Source organism: Equus asinus, chromosome 5, assembly GCF_041296235.1.
Source record: "Equus asinus isolate D_3611 breed Donkey chromosome 5, EquAss-T2T_v2, whole genome shotgun sequence".
In the NCBI taxonomy this organism is placed as follows: domain Eukaryota; kingdom Metazoa; phylum Chordata; class Mammalia; order Perissodactyla; family Equidae; genus Equus; species Equus asinus.
This window is the reverse complement of record NC_091794.1, coordinates 65512172-65533691: the sequence shown is the minus strand read 5'-3', so window position 1 is coordinate 65533691 and position 21520 is coordinate 65512172. Positions and strand designations below refer to the sequence as shown.

General features: G+C 42.0%; 1 protein-coding gene across 28 annotated transcripts in view; it reads left to right on the top strand.

The window, feature by feature from the left end:
- FGGY (FGGY carbohydrate kinase domain containing) overlaps window positions 1-21520 on the top strand; it is a 378492-nt gene that overhangs the window by 259052 nt on the left and 97920 nt on the right. For 26 of the 28 annotated variants that reach the window (XM_014844657.3, XM_070509784.1, XM_070509761.1 and 23 more), the window contains one exon: window positions 4250-4311. The exons of the other annotated variants lie outside the window; for them this stretch is intronic. In XM_014844657.3, the coding sequence (XP_014700143.1) occupies window positions 4250-4311 (62 nt within the window). The remainder of the gene's footprint in view (window positions 1-4249; window positions 4312-21520) is intronic. 28 annotated transcript variants of the gene reach the window in all.

Below are 21520 nucleotides of genomic sequence, written 5' to 3'. Positions count from 1 at the left end.
AAAGTAAAACATTAGTGCCATCGTGATAAACAGATGAACTCTGGTGTCTGTGTGGGGAATGGCAGGGAGGAGAGGTGCCTTTTACAGACTGAAGGTCGCAGGCCTGTCTGAAGGCATCGGTCACCTGCTGATTCTTGCCATGGGGTTATGGGTGGCCAGTGTCTTTCATTCACCAATTCTTCAAAAGAAATCAAAATCTGGATTTTAAGGGAAATCTCTCAATTTTAAAGTATTGGCTCATTTTTTAAAACATTGTATGCCCCAAATAAAATACATCTGTGGGCCAGATGCCACAACATACTACCCGTTTATGAAATATTGCATTTCTATCTTCCCATGTTCCAAATGCAGATGCCACCTTTATAAGGAAGGGCCTAGAAATCCAACCCTAGCTATGTATTATAAGGTGGCCTCTCCCTCTAGATCTGGACCTAAAAGCCATCCTGAGGATCTGTCTCTATCCAGCTCAAGCTTCCTGCCTATCCAGATAGTCTGTAGACTTTTCTGCCTACCCTGCCAGCGCCTGCTCTCAGAGCTGAAATCTAGGAAGATAGAGGAAACAAGAAAATAGTCATAGCACTAGACTAACCCTGTACATTTCTAAGACAACCACTTGGCAGATACAATCATTGTGGTCAAACTGGTTATTTCGCTGGAAAGCAAATAACCACTAAGGGGACACCGTGTCCTTCTGTGCTGTGCTAAACACGCTGGAGCACAGGACGCAAATAGAGAGACCAACGCCAGGAGGGCACTCTGGGCTTTGGAAACGAATGCTCAGGTAGTTGACAAACTGGCTTGTTCTTTGCTAATCAGGGCGGACCTTTACCACCAGATGCTGTGAAAAACAAAAAGTGCAGCTGACCATTCGAGACCCTGTTCTTCCAACCATTTTGACCCTTTTGATGGTACCCCTGTCTTTTTAATAATCGATTTTATGAACAGAAAGCCACCTACATACCAGGCAATTACCACAACCTTCCCTGCAGAGCATATTTTCTTATCCCATTTTACAGTTGCAGGAGATGAGGCTCTCAGAGGTCAAGTAACTTGAGTAACTTGACCTCTCAAGTAACTTGTTACTTAGAGTTCTCCAGAAGTGGGGACATGCCACGCCACGCAGGGCCACATGGGAAGTGCGAGGCCTGTTGCTAGTTGCCTGGTCCCTGGCGCTGGGGTGATGAGCAGGGAAATCTTGGCCCATACAGGAGTGGTGGGGAGGCGGGCTTTGGATTAGTCAGTTCGCATGTTGCAGGCATGATCAGGGGTGAGCTGAGTCTTTTACTATCTCTAGGAATTGGCCAGCCCTGGAGGGACACAGTCTCTCCAGAGTCAATAAGCCTTCAGATATCAGAGCGTCAGAAAAACAGAAAATGAAAAGACATGATTAATATGGCCACATTTCCTTTTCTTTCTTTTTTTTTAAAGAAAGTAGTGCTTTATTTATTTATTTATTTATTTGCAGGGGAAGATTTGCCCTAAGCAAATTTGCCAATCTTCCTCCTTTTTTCTTCCTTCCCCCCTCCCCCTGCCCACAGAGTCCCAGTACATGGTTGTGTATAATCGTAGGGTCTTCTGGCTCTTTTATGTGAGCTGCTGCCACAGTGTGGCTAATGACAGACAAGTGGTGTAGTTCCAGCCCCAGAAACTGAACCCAGGCCACCGAAGCAGAGCATGGCGAACTTTAACTGCTAGGCCATCAGGGCCAGCTCCACATTTTCTTTTCTTAGACACAAAAGTTCAAAGTCATCCTTGGCTCTGATTTACTTATATTCTGTAACTGGCTAGTCACTAAATTTGTTTTATTTTCTTTAAAGTGTATCTCATTCGTTCATTCATTCGCGATGCTAACATTGTTGTAGGCACTGGGGAGTGGGTAATAATGAGACTCTTGATTGAAAAGAGCTCAACGTGTAGGCTAAAGTAGTACCTTGTCTGAGTTTCCTGCTCTCTATACCTGGTCATCTTTCTGTCTTGCATCCCCTACCAGACTAGTTTTTCTTAAATTTTCATCATTTTTCTCCTCAAATCAGAATAATTTCATATAGCCTCTAATCCAATAAATCTACAAACACTTATCTGGTTTTCGAGACCCACTGCATGTTCCCGGCCTCCTCATTCATCCAATGTTTCCACCACTTCATTTATTCTGTAATTTAATATACAGTTACCCAGTGTGTGCCCTGTACAAATAGACACAAATGTAAAGTGTGTGGTAAGTGCCACCAGGAAGTACATGGTACTCTGTGGCCTGTGCTTCCATTACGGTTTGTGCCTCCTACATTTATTCAATAAGTATTTATTGAGCACCTGTGATATACCAGGCACAGGGCTTGACCAGCCTCCTTGCCATCCACAGCCACACACACAGATCTTTCCGTCCTTATATCCCTGCTCATCACAACCTCCCCTCTGGCCTCCAGTCCTTACTCCTCTAAATTCCGCCTGTTCTTGGCCTCTGAGCTGAAGCCTCACCCTCCACAACTAGATAAAAATTGCCAAATTATTGACCTCTTCCTCTGTGCTCCTATGTATTGTATGTGTTGTATTTCTTATCTTCCACTGTGTTCCCAAGCCTGGACACAGCACCGAGGCATCAGGCTTGCAGTGAACTCTGAATAGCTGCCTTCCTGCATGTACCACACGTGCTGGGTTCCATGCTTCCTCCTGGATGCTCAATTAAGTTCCCTTCTCTGAACTCCGAAAGTGCTTCCCATAGAAATTAGTGTCAAATCAAGTCATGCCGTTAGCCGTCACTGATGCAAACTCTCCGAGGTCCAGCATGTGCCTCGTCACAGTAACCCAAAGCTGAACCTGGAGGAAGTCAACATTCAAAACTTACATCGGGGCTTTTTCCCCGTTGAAATGACCAGTTGCTTTGGTATTATTTTGAAACATTTCTGCCAAACTTGACAAATGGAATTCAACAGCTCACAATATACCTGGAAGTTTAGTGGACAGTATGGCATAGGAGTTAAGAACAGGGACTTGAGATGCAGAGAGACCTCAGTTTGAGAGGTCTCCGCATCTGTCACTTACTCCTCTGTGACCTTGGGTAAGTTCTCTAATCTCTTTTAGTCCCAGTTTTCTCATCTCCATAGTGGAGAATAGCATCTTTTTCATAAAATTTTAGCTTAGCTTAGCATTGATATGTTGTAAATGAGTCAATAAACTTTAGGTGATATTATTTATGCTGTTGTTGGCCTTATGGAAGACACTCTGTATGTCCCAGCGATCTGGTTTTTAAAGGAGGCTGGGGGAGGACAGGGGAGGTTATTGAGGCTCAGAGCAGTTAAGTGATTTGCACAAAGTCACACAGCTAGTTAGTATCAGAACCGGAATCTGCACCCAGCCTCTGTGGCTCCAGAAGAAATTCTCTTCCTCTTTACAACCCCAGCTCTCAGGAAACATGCACAAAGGGACTATCTCCATGAGGCCAAAATAACCAGTTGGTTCATAGTTGGAATGAAAGTAAGTCAGTCAGATTGGTTGTTCTTGAGTCCTAGAGCCTCACGTAAAGCTTGAGAAAATACACAGATTAGGTTCAGGGACTTCAGCCCAGTGTGGGTGTGTTTCAGCCAGTGGAGTAAAAGCGTGGGGAAGCTCTTCTCTTCCTGATGCATATTGCGAATCATTTTCTTGAGAGCTAGCAAGTGGATAAGGAATAAAGACCCAGCCATGGGATTTCACAGGAGAAGCTGCCGTCTGCAGAGCTGACAGTCCTGTCCTTGCAGAGCCACCTCCCCGTTTCCATGTGATGACTTTTCAACAGTGGGTCCCTGACAGCTCTGGGCGACTCTTTCTTTTTACCTGGGACTCCCACCTCATCATCTCTTTCACTGAACCTCTCCATTAGTAAGACTCAGTGAGCACTTGGAGTCTGACCTGCCCTGGGGAGAAGCCTGGCTTAGGAAACAGCGTGAGGCAGAGCTTGGTGCTCCAACACCTGGCTTCCCACCACTGCTTTGAGTTGCCCTCCTTCTTGGCCCTGATAGTACCTGCTGCTGCCAGTTCAGCCTTGGGAGTTCCAATGCCTGCTACTCTTCTCTTTAAACTTCTTTGTTTTACAAATCCAAAAGGCCACACTAGGTTAAGAAAGCTAGATTTCTGAAAGCTGAGATGCTCTTGCTGAGTTAACATTTTATCATTTTTAGATCCTCTGTGGACAAAGAGTTGAAAGAAATAGATATCATAATAGATCTTTTTCTCAGAGAAACTATAAAATTGACCCGTCTCTCTTGTTTTTCAGATAGACCATATGGTACAGGGCCATGCTGCCTTCCCTGAACTGCAAGCCAAGGCCGCCGCCAGGTACCTGCACTCCCTCCCCCACAGTCCATGAGGGTGCACAGGGGCACTAACTTTAGGCTCCTGTGTGAGTCTCCGGTCCTGTGGGCAGTGAAAATGCCTGGTAGTCCTTGGTGATAAGATAGGCATCTGAATGATCCAGAACATGCATGTATTGATTTCTAAGAGAACTCAAAGAGCCTAGAGGTCCCCCAAGAACTTGCCAGGGACAACAGGTGAGACACTCTGATACAGAAGGAAGAGCATGGATTTTGGAGTCAAAACTTGTTGGGTTCAAATCCAGTTTTTCTCTTTACTAGCTGTGTGACCTTGGGCAAATTACTCAACCTTGTTAAGCCTACCTCTTCATCTATAAAACCAAGGATAATAACTGATATGAGTGATTTCCAGGATGTGTTGTTAAGTGAAAAAGGCAGAGTACAAAGGAGTGTTTATAGTATGCTCCCTTTCATGTAAAAAGAAGGCAACATAAGAAAATATATGTGTATCTGCTCATCTGTGCAAAAGAAATACAGGAAGGTTAAACGAGAAACTGAGCTTGGTTACTATAGGGGGTAGGTGGGAATGGGTTGGAAAGAAGAGAGGAATGGGAACAGGGTGGAAGCAGGGAGCAACCCGTCTCTGAGTATACCTCTTCATGTAACTCTAACTCTTAGAACCGTGGTCATGCTTCATGCCCCCCTGAGCACAAGTAGAATATAGACAGATAGATGGATACCAGGATATATGTGGGTGGTGGAGTTGGGCAATGAAATACAAACAGTAAAAAATGAGCCTGTTGTATTAATAATAAATAACATAGCCACACTAAATGGGGTTGGGTAAGAAAAGAACTAAGCTAAGTAACTTTGAGAAAGAATATTTTGACAGTATGCTGTATGGCTGAAGATAAAAATAAGTGTACATAAATATTATATGCTAATTACCAGATTTGTTTTTCATAGATGTGTGGGTTAGCTATTCTGAGAACCCTTTATGTGTATACCACAGTTGAGCAAATAAATACATACACTGTGGATAATGAGGGCCAGCTTTCCCGCAAAGAGGAATGAGGAGGGTTAGAATGAGCCCTATGGTAATGGATGGAAATCAGAAGTATCAGTATCAACTGGTGATTTTAAATATATATATATAGCTGGATGTAAATAGAAGTAAATATAGCTACGTATATTTGTGAGTATACATACATATATTCTATGGCTCTCTCTGCTGAGATGGTCTAGAAGCAATGACACCCTAGTCGCAATGTACACACCTAGCACCCAGGTCTTGGTTTCTAAATACCATTCTCCTTGTTCTTCAGTAGAAGTAGTCAGGACTTCAAGACTTCTTGGAAAAAACAGCCGATTCCAGGGCTAGGGTAGGGAAAATACATGAATATTTTGTGATGCCAGAAAGCAAGGAGATACTTCAAAAGAAACTGTGGAAGTACACAGGAGCTAACGTTAACAATCTCTCAATGGCTTAATTGGGGACAATTTGATCAGCAGAATAAATGATAGTATAAAATAACTCTGTGATGCCATACCAACATAAGTAAATAATTGAAGAAATAAATAAATAGGAAAGAAGGCACAGATGTTCCTGTCCACTGTAAGTACAATGGACTTAAAATTAGTAAATGTAGAATAAATAATGGGAATAGAAAATCATCGTTAGGCAAACACCACAGTAATGATTATTGCAGGTAATAATCGTCAATAGATGCTAAAATTAGTGAGTGAGAGTATGATGTCCAGCAGGATATTTGCATAGTCCCACATTATCTTACCACAAGATATGCTTACTAATATAAAAGGAAAAATAGTTACTTCACAGTGGAGAAGTCTGGCAGTCAATACCTTACCTATGTAATAAAAGTTAACAATACTGGCAATAAGACACATCAACATCATAAACCCCTTTTCATGATGCACTGAGAAGGGCACACCATCATTTCTGTGATATTCTTGCCAAAAATGCATGACCTCAATGTAAACATGAGAAAACATGAGACAAACCCAAACTGAGGGACATTCTATAAAATTATTAGCCTATATGCTTCAAAAGAAGATTATGAAACTTAAAGAGTTACTCAAGAATTGTCCCAGACTGGAGGAGACTAAGGAGATGTTACAACTAGAAAGAATGTAGTATCATGAATTAAATCCTGGACCAGAAAAAGGACATTAGTGTGGAGAAACTGTCAAAATTCGAATAGGTTTGTAGATTAGTTAATAGTATTGTAGAAAGATCTCATCAAGATGGCGGTGTAAGCAGACTCTGAACTCATCTCCTCCCATGAACACAACCAGGTTACAACTATTGTTGGAAAAATTACCCTGTATAGAAAACTGAAAACTGGATAAAAAGAGCTCCCACAACAAGGGACAGTTTTGACTAAGGTGGAAGGGGCAGAAATTCCTGTTGGAGAGAGAAAAGCCACCTTTTGGAGCAGCAGAGTTTCTCAGCCAGCCAGGTGGGAGCCACCCTAAGGTACACAGCCCTGCCTGGAGGAGTGAGGTCCGGAGCGGGGTCCGATACTGCTATAAGCGTCCTTCAGATGCAGCCCAACTGAGACGAGGATCTTATTATCTGGCTTTGCTGGCTAGTAACTGCAGCAGGGAATACCCCCAGAAAAGTTATCAGACAAAAGCTGAAAAGACCCTGGTCTTGAAGTGCCCACAGACAAACTCACCCATCTCAGCAACCTAAAATCACCAGAGAGAAGGCTGACAGTCCTTTGGTGAAAAGAGACTCACCTGGTGGGCTCTGGGGGGTATCTTGGTGAGAGGAGGGACCTCTCCAGAGACTGAGACATTGGTGGGGGCCATTGTTCTGACCTGGCCCAGGCATGCTGACACAGACCCCAGTGGATGCCATTGAGGTTCTCCCCCTGGCCTGTTAGCCCAGGGGGCTGCCACACCCACTAGAGCACAGATTTAATCCAGTTCATCCAGGGCAGGCAGCCCACCCTAGGGACCCACCCTGCCCAACAGCAAGCCCTCAGGCTACTTGTCAGCCTACATTGACTGGATGCCTTGATCCTCTACAGGCAGGTGAGTGTGTCTGCCTCTGTGGGGCAGGGCCTGTGTGAGGACCAGGTGAACTGTAGGGGGCATTGGTGGAGAGGTGGGGGCACCTGCAGTGGGGCATCAGGGTACTCTCCAGGAGATTAGGAAGCATGCACAGACCAGGACTGTCTTGATGGTGTCTGTGGTCCTGTGGGGGGTGAGGCTCATCAGCTGCAGAAGACCTGTGCTTCACAAATAGCCATAAAAAGCATCAGTCCCACCTTCCAAAGCCTGAAACAATTGAGTTCCCCCATGCCTAGGGCCAGCCTCACTCAGCTGCACTCCTAAGAGAACTGACAACAGCCTTGTGGGCCTGAGGCCTAGAGGAACTATAAGCCCCTGAGCCTAGCAACCAGCTATACTGGGTACCTACCCAAGTAACAAGAAAACTGCAACAAGAGTGTGCTGTTAGACCTTGTAGCCAATGGTGCTGAGGCTCCTCAAACCAGATTTACAAACAGCTGGCCAGGGAAGGAAAGGCTGGACTCCCTGGGTACCTGCATTAAGAAAAACCCTGCCACAGCAGAAGGACACAAGTAGCCCACAAAGGTCTTTTGGACTAGTGACAAGAGGGAAGCACACTGCTGAGCCTCAAAAGGCATCTCTTACATAAGGCCACTTCTCCAAGATCAGGAGATATAGCTGACTCACCTAATATAAGGAAATAAGCAAAGAGAAAGAGGCATAATGAGGAGACAAAGGAATACAATTCCAAGCAAGGGAACAGGACAAAACCCCAAGAAAAGGACCAAATAAAACAGAAACAAGCGACCTACCCAACAAAGAGTTCAAACAAAATCTCATAAAGATGGTAACATATATTGGGAGGAGACTGGATGAACACAGTGAGCTCATCAACAAAGAACTGGAAAATATAAAAAAGAACCAATCAAAAAAGAAGAATGCAATACTGGAAATGAAAGTTCACTAGAGGGACTCAATAGCAGAGTAGAGGAAACAGAAGAATGGATCAGTGAGCTAGACAAAAGACTAGAGGAAAACACCCAAGCAGAACAGAAAAAAGAAAAAGGAATTAGACAGAATGAGAACAGTCTAAGGGAACTTTGGGAGAATATCAAGCATACTAACATTCATATTATAGGTGTCCCAGAAGGATAAGAGAGAGACAAAGGGGCAGAAAATTTATTGGAAGAAGTAATAGATGAAAATTTTCCTAATCTACAGAAGGAAACACATATTCAAGTACAGGAAGCACAGAGAGCTCCAAACAAACTAAGCTCAAAAAGGCCCACACCAAGGCACATTATAATTAAAATGTCCAAAATTAAACATAAAGAGAGAATCCTAAAAGCAGCAAGAGAAAGGCCAGAAGTGACATACAAGGGAAAGCCCATCAGGCTATCAGTGGACTTCTCAGCCAAAACCCTACAGGCGAGAAGAGAATGGCATGACGTATTTAAAGTGCTAAAAGGAAAAAACCTACAGCCAAGAATACTCTATCCCTCAAGGTTGTCATTCAGAAGGGAGGGAGAGATAAAGAGCTTCCAAGACAAGCAAAATTTAAAGGAGTTTATCACCAAGAAACCAGTTCTACAAGAAATGCTGAAGGGATTTATTTAAGAGGGAAAGTGATGACCACAAATACGGATAAAAAAATTATCAAAAAAAATGACCCCCGCCAAAAAAGCCATGCAATAAAGTCACTGGTAAAGGTAAAAATATACTAAAGCTAGCAGATCAACCACCTGTGAAGATAAGATGAAGGTTACAAGACAAAAGTACTAAAATTACCTATTTCAATGATAAGAGGGTAATGGATAGCCACACACAAAGCAAGAGATTAGGTATTATTTCAAAAACATAAAATGCGGGAGGAGGGGAGTGTAAAAGTAGAACTTTTAGAAAGAGGTTAAGCTAAAGAGTCTATCAACTCGATATAGACTGTTATATACATAGAATATAATATAGGTTCCTCATGGTAATCACAGATCAGAAACCTATAATAAGTAAGCACAAAAGTAAGACAAAAGAAATCAAACATATTACTGAGGAAAGCCATCAAACCATAAGGGAAGAGAGCAAGAGAAAAAGAAAGGAACGGAGAAGAACTACTAAAACACCCAGAAAAAAAAGTAACAAAATGGCAATAAATACATATTTATCAATAGCTACTTTAAATGTCAATGGATTAAATGCTCCAATCAAAAGGCATATGGTGGCCAATTGGATAAAAAAAACAAGACCCATATATAGGCTGCATACAAGAGATGCACTTCAGACCTAAAGACACTCACAAACTGAAAATGAAAGGATGGAAAAAGATATTCCATGCAAATGGCACAGAAAAGAAAGTGGATGTAGCAATATTTATATCAGATAAAATAGACTTTAAAACAAAAACTGTAAGAAGAGACAAAGAAATGGACTACATAATGATAAAGGGAACAATCCAACAAGAAGATATAACACTTGTAAATACCTATGCACCCCACATAGGAGCACCTAAATATATAAAGCAATTATTAACAGACATAAGAGGAGAAATAGACAGTAACACAATAATAGTAGTGGACTTTAACACTCCACTTACACCAATGGATAGATCAACCAAACAGAAGATCAATAAGGAAACACTGGCCTTAAATGACACATTTGGCCGGATGGACTTAGTGGATATATATAGAACATTCCATCCCCAAACCACAGAATATACGTTCCTTTCAAATGCACATGGAACATTCTCCAGGATTGATCACGTGTTAGGCCACAAAACAAGTCTCAATAAATTTGAGAACATCAAAATAATACCATGCATCTTTTCTGATCACAAAGGTATGAAACTAGAAATCAGCTACAGGAAGAAAACCAGAAAAGCTGCCAAAATGTAGAGATTAAACAAAATGCTACTGAACAATGATTAGGTCAATGAAGAAATCAAAGGAGTAATAAAAAAAATCCTGGAAACAAATGAAAATGAAAATACAACATGCCAAAATCTATGGGATGAAACAAATGCGGTTCTATGAGGGAAGTTTATAGCAATTCAGGCCTACCTCAACACAGACGGAAAATCCCAAATAAACAATCTAACAGTACATCTAAAGGTATTGGAATAAGAAGAGCAAACAAAGCCCCAAATCAGCAAAAGGAAGGAAATAATATAAATCAGAGCAGAAACAAATGGAATAGAGACTAAAAAATAGGAAAATAATGAAACCAAGAGCTGGTTCTTTGAAAAGATAAACAAAATTGACAAACCCATAGCTAGACTCACCCAGAAAAAAAGAGAGAAGACTCAAATAAATAAAATCAGAAATGAAAGAGGAGAGATTACAATGGACACCTCAGAAATATAAAAGATAATAAGAGAATACTATGAAAAGCTATATGCCAACAAATTGGATAATCTAGCAGAACTGGATAAATTCTTAGAAACATACAACCTTCCAAAACTGGACCAAGAAGAAGTAGAGAATTTGAATAGATGAATCACCAGTAAGGAGAGCAAACCAGCAATCAAAAACCTCCCAAAAAATAAAAGTCCAGGACCGGATGGCTTCTCTGGTGAGTTCTACCAAACATTCAAAGAAGACTTCATACCTATCCTTATCAAACTCTTCCAAAAAATTGAAGAGGAGGGGAGGTTTCCTAACTCCTTCTACGAAGCCAACATTATCCTGATACCAAAACCAGACAAGGACAACACAAAAAAAAGAAAGTTACCAGTCAATATCACTGATGAACATCGATGCAAAAATCTTAAACAAAATACTAGTAAATTGAATACAACAATACATTAAAAAGATCATAAATCATGATCAAGTGGGTTTCATTCAGGGGATGCAGGGATGGTTCAACATCCGCAAATCTATCAATGTGATACACCACATCAACAAAATGAAGAATAAAAATCACATGATCATTTCAACAGATGCAGAGAAAGCATTTGACAAGATACAGTATCCATTTATGATAAAAACACTGAATAAAATGTGTATAGAAAGAAAATACCTCAAGATGATAAAGGCCACATGTGACAAACCCACAGCAAATATCATTCTCAACAGAGAAAAACTGAAAGCTATCCCTCTAAGAAGAGGAATCAGACAAAGATGCCCACTGTTACCACTCTTATTTAACATAGTGTTGGAAGTCCTAGCCAGAGTAATCAGGCAAGAAAAAGAAATAAAAGGGATCCATATTGGAAAAGAAGAAGTGAAACTGTCACTCTTTGCGGACAACATGATTTTATATATAGAAAACCCTGAAGAATCCGCTAAAAAACTTTAGAAATAATAAATTAATACAGTGAAGTCACAGGATACAAAATCAACATACAAAAATCAGTTGCATTTCTATGCACTAACAACGAAGTAGCGGAAAGAGAAATTAAGAATACAATCCCATTTACAATTGCAACAAAAAGAATAAAATACCCAGGAATAATCTTAACCAAAGAGATGAAAGATCTATAAACCAAAAACTATAAGACATTGTTGAAAGAAATCAAAGAAGACACAAAGAAATGAAAAGATGTTCCGTGCTCTTGGATTGCAAGAATTAACATAGTTAAAATGTCCATACTTCCTAAAGCAATCTATAGATTCAGTGCAATGCCTATCAAAGTTCCAACAACATTTTTCACAGAAATAGAACAAAGAATCCTAAAATTTATATGGAACAACAAAAGACCCTGAATAGCGAATGGATTCCTGAGAAAAAAGAACAAAGCTGGAGGTATCACACTCCCTGTTTTCAAAATATACTACAAAGCTGTAGTAACCAAAACAGCATGGAACTGGCACAAAAACAGACACACAGATCAATGGAACAGAATCGAGAGCCCAGAAATAAACTCACACATTTATGGACAGCTAATATTCAACAAGGAAGCCAAGAGCATACAGTGGAGAAAGGAGAGTCTCTTCAATAAATGGTGTTGGGAAAACTGGACAGCCACGTGCAAAAGAATGAAAGTAGACCATTACCTTACACCAAGCACAAAAATCAAGTCAAAATGGTTTAAAGACTTGAATGTAAGACCAAAACCATGAAACGTATTGAAGAAAACATAGGCAGTACACTCTTTGACATCGGTCTGAGCAGCATATTTTCAAGTACCATGTCTGACTGGGCAAGGGAAACAAAAGAAAAAATGAACAAATGGGACCACATCAAACTAAAAAGCTTCTGCACAGCAAAGGAAACCATCAACAAAACGAAAAGACAACCTAACAATTGGGAGAAGATATTTGCAAACCACATATCAGATAAGGGGTTAATATCCAAAATATACAAAGAACTCATACATCTCAACAACAAAAATCCAACAACCCAATTAAAAAATAGGCAAAAGAACAGAGATTTCTCCAAAGAAGATATATAGATGGCCAACAGGCATATGAAAAGATGATCAACATCATTAGCTATCAGGGACATGGAAATCAAAACTACAATGAGGTATCACCTCACTCCGGTCAGAATGGCTATTATTAACAAGACAGGAAACAACAAATGTTGGAGAGGATGTGGAGAGAAGGGAACCTTCTTACACTGCTGGTGGGAGTACAAACTGGTGCAGCCACTATGGAAAGCAGTATGGAGTATCCTCAGAAAATTAAGAATAGATCTACCATATGATCCAGCTATCCCACTGCTGGGTATTTATCCAAAGAAGTTGAAAACACAAATGCATAAAGATACCTGCACCCCTATGTTCATTGCAGCATTATTCACAGTAGCCAAGACTTGGAAGCAACCTAGGTGCCCATCAAGAGACGAATGGATAAAGAAGATGTGGTATATATACTCAATGGAATACTACTCAGCCATAAGAAATGATGACATCCGGCCATTTGTGACAACATGGATGGACCTCGAGTGTATTATGCTAAGTGAAAAAAGTCACAGGGAGAAAGTCAAATACTATATGATCTCACTCATAAGTAGAAAATAAAAACAAACAAAAAAAAAACACATAGCAATGGAGATTGGATTGATGGTTACCTAGGGGAAGGGGGGAGGGGAGGACAAAAGGGGTGATTAGGCTCACATGTGAGGGGATGAACTATAATTAGTTTTTGGGTGGTGAACATGATGTAATCTACACAGATTTCGAAATATATTACGATGTACATCTGAAAGCTATATTATGTTATGATCCAATGTTACTGCAATAAAATAAAAAAATTTAAAAAGGTACTGTATCCATGTTAATTTCTTAGATGATGAGTGTAAGGGAAGTCTGTACTAGTTTTGCAACTTTTCTGTAAATCTAAAATTATTTTGAAGTAAAAAGTTTGAAAAGCAATAAATGAATTTCATGGTAATATTTATTTTGGGCTTTTTAACAAAAGTTAAATATTCATATTATAATATTTCAATATTAATATTAACAAAGAGACCCCATGTAGCCAGTACATGGCAAAAGAGAGACCGTCTAAGCTGGAGGTTAGTATCGACTGTGGCGCCAAATTGCCTGTGTCTTAGCTTCACCCCTTGGTATCTGTGTGATCCTGGGCAATTCACTTAACCTCTTTGCGCCTTAGTACTTCACTGTAAAAGGAAATAATAACAGTCAACACCTCATAAGGTTGTTGAGAAACTTAAATTAATTCGAATAGGGTCTGGTGCATAGTGACATTGTTGAGCTGTAATAGGTATTCAGTAAATGATACAGTGGTAGTGATAGAAGTTATTGTTATGGTTGTTGCAGTTACTTATATTAGGTATTTTCAGTCCACAAGGGACTTACATTCTCACAGGGAGTCACTCTTGCACAGAGCAGAATGAAATGCACACCGTACTAGATTAGAAACAGTGTGTCATCAGCTGGAGAGAAGGAAGCCTGATCCTGACAAGGAGTTTGAGATGCTCCATAAGCCTTCCCTTCTGGGAATCTCTAGTTACAATGCCATTACCACTGGGGGGGGTCCCACCACATAACAGCGTCAGCTAGCACTTTAGTTAGCTGAGACACCACATAGCTTGAGCAGGGGTTGCTAACTTCAGATCATCAGTGAACCCGTTAATTGTGTGCAGAGTTTTGTTGATTATTTACTTGCTCATATTTTTCTGTGAAGAGGGGCGATAGCTTTCGTCAGATTCTTGAAGGGATCCAGCATTTAAAAACCACCAACCCAAAGAAAAGAGGACTAGAGTTAGAGTTCCAAGATCTGGATTCAAATCCCAGCCCCAATGTGCATCATTGTATGAACCTCAGTTTCCTCATCAGATCGTAGGATAGTAGCTATGAGACAATGAACCCTGGATACCTCTGAGGACTTATTTTGGGTTCAGGGAGGTAATGTATCTTGGAAGGCTTTGTAAATTGTACCAGGACAATGACGACAACTATCGCTACTCCTACTGCCATCATAGAAGAGAGTTTGGGTGGTGGTTGTTCCAGGGTTGAGCGGCAGGGATCAGTCGTCCGCAGCCTGCCCGGCCTCATGTGGAAAGTGTGGTGGAGTAGCAAGAACACTGGGCTGTGGATGAGAGGTCTTGGGTTCTTGTGCCACTTCTGCCATAAATGTCTTGGTGACTCAGTTTCCTCACTCATAAATTTACAATAATACCACCCTGCTTCACTCATTTTCCAGGTGTTATGAGAATGAAGGTAGATCTTAGAAATGCCAATCTCTGAAGATCTTAAACCTCCACACAAACCTAAGGGATGGTTTAGTCTTTGCAATGAAATACTTAAAGTTTCCAGAACTTTCTTCTATGGCTGAACCTCATATGAGTGGTTTTTATTGAAAATGGGGAAGAAGGAAGGATTTATGGATTAGCATGCAAACTCAGAGAAAGAGCAGCATAGGGTGATCCAGGAGCGGCAGTTTGTGCAATTCAGTCTTAGAGTCAGACTGGATCTAAATCCCAGCTCTTTCACATGCCGATTGACTTCACACCCTCTTCTGACTACCTCCCTGTATTTCTCCTTCTCTTTAGAAGTAAGTTTCTCCAAAGTGTTGCCTGTACTCTTGGTCACTATTACTCATTTTGAATTCTGTCCAGTTTGAATTCTGTTACCATCAACCCCTGAAACATTTAATGTTAATGTCCTCAGTGACATAGAGTGTCTTCTGGCTCCCTTCCTTGAGCTCTCAGCAGCATGTGGCACCAGTCTGCCACATGCTTCTCCTTCTTCTCCTTTTAACACTCTTTCCTTGGCTTTCCAGAATGTCACCCTCTCCCAGTTTTCCTCCTGTATCTTTGACTCCTCCTTCTTACTCTCTTTTTCGAACTCATGGTCCTTTTCTTGACCATTAACATCAAAGTTCATCACAGCTACATTCTTGGCTCTCTTCTCTCTTTGCTGTCTCTTCCAACATGATCCTATCTACTTTCTTGGCTTCATTTTTTTCTATGTTTTGATGACTCCAAAAGTTTATGTCCATCTCACATGTTTAGTATGTATTCAATAAATGTTGGTTCTCTTCTCTTCCACTTTCCTTCTATTGTTTTGCAAAGGAAAGTGTATCTGTATGATATCAGATCTGTGAATAGAATATTCTAAGTCTATAGGACCCATTATGCTTCAGGTCTTAGAAAGAAGTAGGCATAGCTGTTATTAAAGTGAAGTGGGCTATTTGGAAGGGATGACACATCCCTTGGAATCAGAAACTATAGTCCTCTTTGTGTATGACTTGGGGCTCTCTGAAAACAGCAATGCAGGTCACCCCTATCTCAGAGCTTAGAATTAGCAAATCCTATTTGAAACTGTGGAAACAAATGTTGATAAATAGCAGATTTACTGTTTTATACTTTTGGTTTATCATGGTCCTTTTAGGCCCCATCCCTGAAGACAGATGTTTTGGGAGCTTATAAATTAAGTAAACAGTAACTAGATGTGCCTGTGCATGTAAATGGCAACCAGAGTCTCTCTCTGTGTGGGGCCAGATATCCAGGTATTTCACTCCTTAGCCAGAGTCTGCCTTATATTGATTATAACTTCAGCTCTTTTCCTCTAAACTGCCCATTATTGTCCTAATTCTCTTAAAGAGCCTTCGCTACCAATGTCTCAGAATGAGGTTCTGCTGGTGGCAGGGTTTGGTGGGAAGATGTTAGCATAATCCATAAGTGCTGGATGCAAGGTTGGCAGCAGAGCCAAGGCTGAGTTCCAGGTCCTCTGACTGTCTGATGAGTGTCTTATGAGCACTTAAGATACAAGAGTGAACAAAGCAAAAAAAAGTCCCTACTTTCTTGGAAATTATACTCACACACACACAGACACACACACGTGATATACTCCACTTCTGAAGATTGCTCTCACTTTCCATTCGACTCTTGTGTTCTCACATTGCTCCCTTGGCCTTTATGGCTTCTTCCACCTCAGTCCCTCAGTCTGACAACTGGGGCCATCAGTCTGTCAAGTACTTACTTAGGCTTCCCTATGCTAGGGCAATCATAGAAGCAGAGAGGAAATATTAACACCTTTTATCCCCTAGGATGTTCCAGGATAATCAGTAAGTTCTTGAAGGCTCCTTTGGCATCTATTTTGCATGCAAGGATAAGAAAGTGCTCAGGGCATTGGCGTCCTCCCAAGAAGACTTAGGGCTTTGCTGGCTTAGGAAATAAATTCTCCATTTTCTGTTTCTCAGCTGGTTGCCTAGAGCCCAGCACACTGCCTGGCATGTAAGTGGAAAGGGGTGGGGGTCACAAAATGTTTGTTCCTTTTCCCTGCCCCCTTCTGAGGGGTACACCCGGGCATGTCTGGAACACTGTGTCCCTGTGACTCCAGAGATCCACCCTTTGGCAGCCCAGTGCTACAATGAGATGTAGAGGTATAAACAACCCAGAAATTCTAGTTCTAATGTTTTGTGTTGGGTCTGCATTCATTCATTATACATTTCAATAACTATGCATTGAGCACCTGGAAGGATGAATAAAATGCAGCTCTTTCCTCGAAGGAGTTCAGATTCCAGAGATGGATACAGATCAAGTAAAGAGGCAATTATCATACAGTGGAGGAAATTCCTTTCATCTATTTGATGTATACTCTTGTGTGGTACTATGTGCCAAGTTCTCTGCTAAATCCTGAATATATACTGGTGATGGTCTGCCTTCATGTAGCTTAAAGTCCAGAGGAGGCCATAGGTAGTCAACAAGTAAATAAGTCTCCAGTGACTACACCTGATGTGAAGGAAACTAACAGAACGCAGTAATAAGTTATCAGGGCAACACCATTGAGATGGGGCGGTCAGGGAAGCCCTGGCTGCTGGATGGACAGCTCAGATCTGAAGAGTGAGAGGAGCTAACCGTGTGAAGAGCAGAGAAGAGCGCTCTAGGCTCCGGGACTGATATGTATGAAGCCCTTGAAGAGAGGCTGAGGAATTGATACTCGGCCACAGACCACAGTGAGCAAGGGGGGCTGGGAATGAGGGCAGGGTCTGGATCACCCAGGGCCTTGTAAGCCAAGCTGAGAAACTGATTTTATCTGGAGGCCAGTGGTTAGCCATTGCAGGATTCTAAGCAGGGAAATAATGCAATCAGTGTTATCGCAGAAAATCTTTTTATTCCCAAACCAGAGAGCACAGATTTTACTATCAAACCCCCAGCACAGGTGATGAGGGCAGGTGGCATAACACTCCTGAGGGTACTTGAAGATGTCAGGATCACTCCTGCTTCCTCTAGTGAGGCTAGGATTGGGGATGTGAGGAGGGGAGCTGAAGCAGTTGTGTTCACTGGAGGTGCCATGTGAGCATGGGCAGTGAAAGGAGCGTATGTCCAAGAATAGCCTCCAAGGGATAGGATGCTATCAAAGATGAGTCTGGGATGTGGTGGACATAGGCAGGTAAGGAAGGCAAGGAAGAGAATTCTGAGTAAGAGGGAGCGGAATAGGCAAACATTCTGAGGCGTATTATGAATATTAAAAGTAGTTTAGTGTGGTTACAGCATGGCGTGTGAAGGGGTGAGGAAGGAGCAGGAGTGGAAGACATCCACGTAATATAGCGCAACGAAGGGAGAGCTGGCTGATGAAGAGCATCTTATGCCAGGCAAGGACGTCTGTGCTTCATCTTGAGGACAGTGGGGAAGAACCATTGAAGAATTTTAGGTAAGGTGGAGTCCTAATCAGAGTGGCATTTTAGAAGAATCACCAGGAAGGAGTGCAGCAAAGCCCGTTGCGGGGAGGGGGGTCAAGATTTCAAGAGGGGAGATAAGTTAGGAGAGCAAAGCTCTAATGCAGCCATTTGAATGCATCCTGAATAAAGAGAAACAGTTGAGCTGGAGGAAAGTTTGCTCATTAGAGGAATATTTAATATAATAAATTGACAAGTCGATGAAAAATTAAATTTGGGAGCTGAGAGGGAGATGGAGGAGTCATCCTACTCTGACTCTGCCCCCAAATTGTTGCTTAAACCGCTTAAGTGAGATTGGCTTTGATTAAACCAGGGGACACAGAAGGAAGGGAGAACACCAGAAAAGACGATGTGTATCATATTAGACATTTTTAGTTGTGGTCCCTCTGGGCATCCCAGAGGGAGCATTTGCTGGGTGGTTGGATATTAGACCTGGAACTCGTGAGTGAGAAATCAGCCGGAAGTAAGGGCATGCCCTTGGAAGTCCTCAGCCCTGGATGGTACCTGGAGGCATGAAAAGAGGATAGATCACCCAAGGGATTATAAAGAGTGAGAAGAGGGACAAGGACAGATCTCGGAGAGACTTCAGATATGTAAGGGACAAGGAAAGGAAAAGAACAAGCTGGAGAGGAGGCCGGAAAACCAGAGTATCATGTCCTGGAAAAAGGGAAAGAGAACGAAGGAGTAAGAAGTGGTCAAGTGATACAAAATGCAAGAGTTCAAGTAAACTCAAGGCCATTGGAGTTATCGGCCCAGAGGGTGGCATTCCTCCTGTGGGAGTTCCAGGAGCGTGGGCGGCAGGGGCCAGGAGGTGAGGAAGCTTCTTTTCCAAGACTTTCTCTTACTCTGGAAAGGGGCGCAAATGTCTCCTGTTAGACCATGTATTGTGATTTTCGGTTTGAAATTATGGTCACCATGCTTCTGGGAAGCCTGTGACTCCAAAGAATTAAATGATTGATGGAGAGGAAGGGGCGTGTGGCGATTCACGGGTGCTGTTTGCATTTAAGATTGTAAGAAGTAAAGTCTGAAAAAATCTCCCGTGACTCTTAGATTTGTTTTAAGCTAGAAATTAATTTCCTGTGATGGGAAGGGAGAGGGAAGTATTTATCAATCACCTGTCATTTTGTAATGCTCAGGAGTCTTATGTTTAATCTTCAGAGCAGCCTGTGAGGTGAAAGTATTAGACCTGATTGTAAAAAAGTAAGCCAGGCCTGGAGAGGTTAGTGTGCCTGATCACCCCATGGCACATGCGAAGTCACTTTGTGGCTGCTGAAACTGTATTTTCTTCATCACACACAATGGGACTAGGACAGGAAGAATTCTTCCTCCTGAGAGAGCACATACGTGCCTGGTGTTCGTGAGGGGGGAGAACGAGCCGCTTGAAACAGTTAATATGTGATGCTCAAGCTGGAAGAGGGCAGACCGCCATTGGAGAAGGAATTGATAAAACACACAAATGAAACAAAGTCAGAACCAAAAAGGGCATTGTGCAAGTTAAATTATGTGAATAATGATGTGCATTCGTTATTTTAATGTTTTTCAAGTGCACTTCATTTTGGATAATATACTCAGATAGCACACATGGTGAGGTGTAATTGAAACAACATGCAGGAGAAGGGCTGCGTTCAGAGAACAAATATCCAGCTGCGAGGAGGTTAGGAGTCAAAGCGGGTGAGCATATGCGCCCTCCCCGGGGATCTCATTAGTGCGGGAGGGATTGTAAATGTGGAGGCTAAATGAATCTCGCTGTTTGCAAAGACCCACAGTAAATGAGACAATGACAAATCAATAGCAATTAGGCCTATAGGTTCTTATTGACCCAGATGTCTGAAACCAAATGTCCTGCTCCGAGATTCCTTGAGAGGCAAAGAAAAGATTTATAGACACGCGCTTCTTTAAAAAAAAAAATCCCTTACTCTAAGTGCAGTGACGCTGGTCTGAAGTGGGTGCTGCTAGAATTAGGGCAGACTCTCGACTTCGGGCTAGAAAGGATGTTCTCATGGCTTTTGTTGTCAGTGTGGTTCCTGTTGGACCAGGAGCAGAGAGAGGTAGGAAATAGGAAACCAGGATGTGACCCTGTTCTACCCAGAAACGTGGTTCTGGCCCTGCCTTCCATGGAGCCCTTCTTAACATTATCATAAAATCAGGCTAAAACAGGGTTTGAAGGTGGGGCTGTCACAAATCATTTCTGACTTGGGATACGGATAGCATATGGCTTCAGCATGACACAGAGGAGGGTTTAAATTTGGACCTAGTCACGTGTCTTCGCCTCTTTGAGTATCTCCCTGAAAAGGGATGGTCACGGTGCCCGCTCGCCGGCTGTGGCTGAAGGCCTGGTGCACACTCTGGGAGAAGCAGCTGATGTTGCTGTGGCTGGGGAGCCTTGTCCCGCAGTGTCGTCCTAATGTGAGCTAAGGCAGAGATTCCTACAGATGGCAACGAGGGGTCACAGAAAGAAGTCAAGAGACGGCCTCTTAGGTAGACCCGCCCTCGCCTCCGCCACACACGTCACACACACACACTCACACGTACGCTCACTCGTGCACTTACATAGAGCTCTTTTACTTTTCTATAGTTTATATTTTGGAGTTCCATACAAAAAAACAATAAAATTTTTATGTAATAAAAGAGCTTGAAAACCACCGCTCTACTTGTTTGTTTCTTTAAACTTAGTTTAGAGAACTTTCGGGAAGTTGATGGATTCAGAGGGACACTCAGAGTGTGTTGAAAGACTAGAACTAGAAATCGCTGAGCCGTACTCCTAAAACATTTTTTAAATATGAATAATAACTATTATCTTAAGTGTCTTAGATATTAACCTCCTGTGGACATTGATGTCCTATACTCTTTTCTGCCATCATTCAAGCCATGTTTTTAAGCTTTAAAGCTATCGTTCCAAAGACACCAGTGGGCAGTGGCGTGCGTGCCCACCTCTGGTATACCCACTTTCTTCTAGAATCATTGGCCCTGGACTTTGAGAAGGAAACACCTCTAAAGCAGGGAAGGGTAACCAACTTTATTGTTTGTCCCATGCAGTGCGATTTAACCCAGTGAGGTCGGTGGTGTTAGACCCATTTGATGCATGGGAAAGCAGAAGTTCAGAGAGGTGAAGTCACT